Raw genomic sequence first — 6,000 nt, 5'->3', positions numbered from 1 at the left:
ATCTCTGGCATGGTAGAAATTTGCCCAACAGTTTTCCTGCAACCCCAGATGTGGTACTAAGGAGAAAAAGGAGGGCTATGAAGGTTGGGATGTCATCTACTCTGCTTGCTTTGCAGACAAGAAGCAGCATTACTTAGCACCCTGATCTCATTTAGTGGGGCACAGAGACTTTCAAGAAGTAAGAGCAGCAAGGAAATGGGTTGAAAAAGAATTGTCAGTCAGCCTGCAATGAGCCACTTCTCTGATGTTTCCTAGAATCTCTTGCTCTGGTCTCTATAATACTTCATGGAGACATTTCTGCAAATAGGCAGGACGGTTTATTGAGATCTAACTTCAGAGGAGATAGTGGTTCCTGACAACTATAGCTATATGCTCCAGCCACAGGTGAGGAACCATCGGTTGAGAGGTTCATGGGGACAGCACTGCATGAGATGCACATGGGTCATATTTGGAAGACTCAGAAAAGTGATATTCTGCCACAGCAGCCACAACCAGTCATAGAGCATGTCCAGACTTCTTGACTCTCCAGTGGCAGAGGAAATATGGACCAGAAACAGCACTTCTCCAAAGCTCTTCCAACACCACTGCCCTAGCCTCCTCTGTGCAAACCTCAAAAAATGCTCCCCTTGGAGACCCACTAAAGTTGCTAAAACCACTGTATGTATGTGCCTGTGAACATGTCCATTAGCACATGTGCTCTTCAAAGGCCATGAAGTGCACACAGCATGCAACACAAACACTGATCCTGGGATAAGGTATGGGTGCATTCATGACTAGCAGCCATCAAAGCCTGGTTATCATCTACATCATCTCACTAAGCAGACTTGAGCCAGGCTGGAAGGTGGATCAACAGCCTCCAAGAAAGTCCCTGTGCTGCAGGAAATAATGGTGGTGGACCAGCTGTGGGCCCTGTTCTCCCTAAATCTATACCAAACTACAATGCCCAAATGTGGGCAGTCTGATCATTTAAAAATATTAATCTAAATTCCAGATCGTATGTAGACATTAAAAACCCTATGGCAGTGGTTCCTAATTGGGATGCTGCAGAGGCAGCGGCCAGGTAAATCTGCCCTGTGCATTCCCCCTGCATTAGGACTCACTGATCAGCCTAAAGCAGGCAGCAAAGCCACCTCATGCAGTGCAGCTCTTTCTGGTCCATCCCTCCAATGCTCCACCCAGAAACAGGTGTGGGTAGAACCATCTCCTTCAGTTTCCAGGGAGAGCACGGGGGGCACCAGACCGGAAAAAGCAGCACCCCATTAAGATTCAGGCTGATTAGGAAGTCCTAATGCAGGGGGAGCACCTGCACGTGACAGCTCGTCCCAGGCTGGCTTTGCAGCACAGGGCAGTTTCATCAGTTGCATGCCCCTTCCTGGTAGCACTTGGTTAAGCTGAGGCAACACCAGCAGGGTGTCTCAGCCAGAGGTGCTGTCTCATTCAAAAAGTGTTGGTGGGGTGCCTTGACCCTGAAAAGGTTGAGAACCACTGCCCTATGGTATTCTTCACAGGCTGAAGCACTGTTCTGGCCAGTTTCCTGTTAAGGAGCTGTCTTCTCATTTCCCCCTAGACTTTTGACTGGGTATAGCAACTTTCCCAGTGTCAAACTGGTATACCCTTTGCTCTGTGTTATTCAACAGCAGCTGTGTTCCACCACAGAGATGGCTGTTTGCATACTGGGAGTAGTTCCTGCAGAGGAACTCAAGTCCCATCCACAGTCCTGGAGTGGTCAGCTGCTCCTGCTAAAATGTGACGTACGGACATTGTTTACTGTGACTTAAAAGGCAGCAGCACAGATCATAGCACTGCTAGGGCCCAGTGAGCAGGCTCACAAGGACACCCCCCATGTGAAAAGGTTTCTTCCCAAACAGAAAAACTGGGAATGGGCCCAATGAAGTCATTAATTGCTGGGCCTTCCTGAGAAGTGGCAGGACTGCACCGTGCCACAGGGTCTCAGACCTGGGAAGGCCCAAGTCACAGGACACCTTGCATTTGCAGCGCTGCCCTGCCCCTTGCATGCACTGTCCCGGCTGGGTCCTGACCTCCCCTCGCTCCGCTCTGCCAACCTTCCCTGCTTTGCTGCACGTGCTGAGTTCGGGGCCCAAATGTGCCCGCAGCCTCCCGCACTGCGCACGCGCGCCAGCCCTACACGTCCCGGCCCGTCCTTCCCCCCGGGTCCCGGGCCTGACCCCGCCGCCGCAGCCCGTGCCCGTGCCCGGCTCGCGCTCGCGGCGGGGCTGAGGCAGGGTGGCCACCACAGAGGACGGTCCGGTTGTCCTCTCTCAATACAAAACCCGACGCCTTTTCTCTCTTGAAGAGAAAGAGAGAGGACATAAAGGCGTCGGGTTTCCTCTCAAGACAGGACGGAGTAGCAGAAAACTGGACTGTCCTCTATGAGGCCACCCCAGGATGAGGCTCCGGCTGCTGTTCTGCTGCCGGGCCGGGCCGCGCCCCTCGGCAAGCGCTCAGCCAACGCGCCGCTCCTTCGGGCCGGGCTCCAGCCGGCCCTAGCACGCCCCGCGCCGCCCCTGCTGAGCCGCGCCACGCCCCCAAGACGCCCCATCCTAAGGCGCAAACCCCGCCCCCTCCTCGAGCGAGGCGGCGAGCGGCCCCGCCCCTCTCACTTCCGGCCCAGACCGGAAGTGCGTCGGAAGGAACCAAATTTGAAACGAGCAAGGCGGCGCGGCTAGGCCTGGGTAGGTCCTGCCCCTCAGCCCAGCGCCCCCGGCGCAGGTGAGAGCCCGCCTGGAGGCGTCCCCCGCCCGCTCGTGGCTGCCCGGGCGGGGGCCGAGACGGTCCGTGTCCTGGCGGGGCGCGCTGCGCTCGGCTCAGCCGGGCCCCGACCGGCGCCGACGGCCGTGCCACCAGGATGAGGAAGGCCGCGTGGCTTGGGCACTGGGGACCCCGGCCTCGCCCTGGCCTCTTCCGTGCGCGGTGTAAGATGGAGATAGCAGCTCGGTGTCCAGCTCCTTACGGCAAGGGGAGGCAGGGCCTGCGAAGGAAGAGCTCTGTGACCCCGTGAAGCCGCCCGCTGAGTTAACCGAAGTGCTTGATACATGCACAGGCGGGACTTGGCTTCCAGGCAGAGGCTCTATAAGACCATGGTTATGAGTTATCCCAGTGACTGATCAGATGCACTTAGCATGCTATGATGAGTGTCCATTTTGGGGTCAGACTCCCTGAGGCTTGTTTGTCTCTCAGCAGAAGCCAAGAAGAGTTACTTCCTTGATTGTGTTACAAGGGCCGCCTGGATACTGCCACCATAGAGGATGCCTATCCGTGCCCATTGTACTATATGCTCGGATTTCTTTGATAATGAGAGGGATGTGGCAGCTATCCACTGTGGACACACATTCCACTATGTATGGTAAGTAGAAATGGGAAAGTGGGACAGTTAGTGGGGGGGAAACATGCATTTCATGAAACTGCTGAGTTGACTTCTTTCTTCCCTGAGAGGAGGGATTATCCAGTGACTAGGATTGCACAAAAGCCTGGTGAGACTTGGGTTCAGTTTCCATCTCTGCCCCAGCCCTGGAGCAAGTTCCACAGTTTCTGTGGCTCAGTTTAACTTCTGTAAACAGGAGAATATCACCCCAGGTCTGTCTTGAAAATAAATGCATTGGAAATTATGAAACTCTGAGATCTTTGGATGAAAAAAAGCTATGCAAAAGCCAGCCATCATTGTTTTGATGATGTCAGTATCTCTGGGGAAGCTGGAAAACTGCATTTCCAGGGTTATTCTTTTGAGAGGTGTGTACTGCTTATTAGTGAGATAATCCGCTGTCTTTCTGCATGTCAGTCTCTCCCTCTCCACTCCTGTTGTTTACCAGAGTTATGGTTTAGGGGAATGAGGGTGAAAAAGACATAAAACATGTACCTTTTGACTGGCTGATCCTTCTTGCTTTTTTGAGGGGGTTGGTTGATGGGTTGACAGAGTTAGTTGGAAATCAGCCTATTCCAGGCTTCTGAAACTCAGGCTTTTCCTGCTTAGGAGAGATCCAGTACTAAAATAGCAGGAAGTTCTGTGGGTTGGTATTGAGATGCATTGGCATAGCTGTATGTTGGGAGATCTTGAATCTTGTATTAGCTGCAAGTTGGGGCTAAGGCACATCTACAAGCCTATGAGGGAGCCAAGGATTGGACGGCAGGGGGCAGGTGGAACAAGACTGGTTTGTAATTGAAGTAGTGGGAGGCAAGACTATTAGGAGGAAGGTCCAGTTATGTTGCTGCACTTTCACACTGGAAAGCATAGGGAATCCTGTACAGTAAATTGACTTACTATATAATAAGAGTGGAATAGACAATGCAAAGCTCTGTTGTGTCACTTGGAACACATTTGATAACTTTACCCTGGATACAAGCACTAACTTCATTAGTGAAGAAAGTTACCAACTGAATATGTGCATGTTTGTGTTGGTTCACTCCCCTGGTCCATTTCAACTCAGAGTTGTTTGCTCAGGGCAAACTGGCTTCCTTCCACCAGTGGTTAGACATTGTAATGGTACATTCTGCAGGCAGTCAGCTAGGGAAAGCTGAGTGTCTGCTCCTTACTGCAGAGTAAACTTAACATGGAGTAAGATCTGAAGTGAATTGCTGGCACTCTTTAGTAATAGTGTGATGTGCCTGCACCCATAGATGAAAGAAGAAACGTGCTTGTTTGTATTGTGCTTCTGCTGGAATTGATTTATCAATGCATTTGTGTTAGTGAGAGAGAGTCTTCCTATATGCAGGTATGCATGCCATGGGGCTCACTTTTTCATGCCCCGGTTAGGTGTCAGGAAGATGAAGATGCAAGGATGATGGTCTCTTTCTCTAATCAAATAAATGGCTGTTTGTTTTTCTCCTATTTTTAGAAGAGGGTGTGGGGAACAGTGTCTTGTTGTATTTGAAGAAGTTAATTGTTTTCCGTCAATAACTACACAATTTTTAATATGCCCTGAGAGCGGTTTCTGAAATGAGGGTTGACTGTTCTCTTGTAGAGCTCACATTAGCTCTTCTAAAACTCCCCAAAACATGGATATTGGAGCAGGATATTTCAGGAAAATCCCAATCGTCTTGAGGGGTGAAAAGTTGAGGTGGTAGTGGTTGCAAGCATATGACAACTTCAGCTAAATCTACCCTAACATGGGAAATTTTATCCCAGTATCAGTCTGAAGTATCTTCTTCCAAGGCAGCTGTTCATTTGTCAGTAGGTGCCCCCTAACCTTGGGGGTTCCCTGTTCCATTCATGTAGCCATAATCTCAAATTGGTAATCAGGTACCCACTTCATGGCTACAAAATGCCTCATAGTAGGGAAGTGACATTGTTGTGGTCACCCTGAATCTGTTGGAATTTAGACCAAAGCAGGATATCCCAATTCCACCATATACTGAAATGAAACAGTACCTTTTCCTTTACAGGACAGACGTGTGAATTGATTTTCTCCCAAACTTCATTGTTCAAAGTGGTGTCACTGAAAAGTTTCAAAATCGAGCCCCTGAAAATGACCTCTTTGCTGGGGTCATCTGACCTCAGCAGTCTTTTCTGCCTTAGACTGGGGAGCTGGACCTGATGATATCATGAGGTCCCTTCCAGCCCCTAACTTGTATGAATTTTCTTCTGTGATATTTGACCTCCTTAAAAGTACTGTCTATTAGGGGTGTACCAATAGAGATTTTTGGGGCAAATACCGATAGCCAATTTTTTAGGAGGCATATTGGCCAATACCAATCTGATTTCCGATATACAGCCTGGCAGCTTAAAGAGCAGTGTCCAGCTGGTAAGTCTGTTGTGGTGGAAGGGGAGGGAAGGGGCATGAGGGGGGGGCATAGATCAAGGCCCCTGTGGTGAGGGAGGCATCGGGCCTTGGGCAGACACTGCCCAGCCCGGCCGTGGTGTTGGATGGAGCCACGGCTCATCCGAGGGGGCCGGGGTATGTCCCAGAACTGTGTGCAGGGCAAGGGTGCGTTGCTGCTGTGGGCTGGGGCAAGGGCTGCACTGGGCTGTTCCTGGCAGGGGCTGAG

General features: G+C 51.0%; 1 protein-coding gene across 6 annotated transcripts in view; it reads left to right on the top strand.

Annotated features, from left to right (window-relative positions):
- Nucleotides 1-2,614: 2,614 nt before the first annotated feature.
- The window catches only part of TRAIP (TRAF interacting protein), a 33,383-nt gene continuing 29,997 nt past the window's right edge, over nucleotides 2,615-6,000 (top strand). The window contains exons 1-2 of one of the 6 annotated variants that reach the window (XM_019497016.2): nucleotides 2,615-2,693; nucleotides 3,202-3,364. In XM_019497016.2, the coding sequence (XP_019352561.1) occupies nucleotides 3,267-3,364 (98 nt within the window). In that variant the 5' untranslated portion in view covers nucleotides 2,615-2,693; nucleotides 3,202-3,266. Of the gene's footprint in view, nucleotides 2,731-2,756; nucleotides 3,365-6,000 lie in introns of those variants that run through there. The other 5 variants (XM_006267185.4, XM_019497017.2, XM_019497020.2 and 2 more) reach the window with 5 other exon arrangements.

The sequence above is a fragment of the Alligator mississippiensis genome, chromosome 12, assembly GCF_030867095.1.
Source record: "Alligator mississippiensis isolate rAllMis1 chromosome 12, rAllMis1, whole genome shotgun sequence".
Classification (NCBI taxonomy): domain Eukaryota; kingdom Metazoa; phylum Chordata; order Crocodylia; family Alligatoridae; genus Alligator; species Alligator mississippiensis.
The sequence above is the reverse complement of the archived record's forward strand: the minus strand, read 5'-3'. Positions and strand labels throughout refer to the sequence as shown.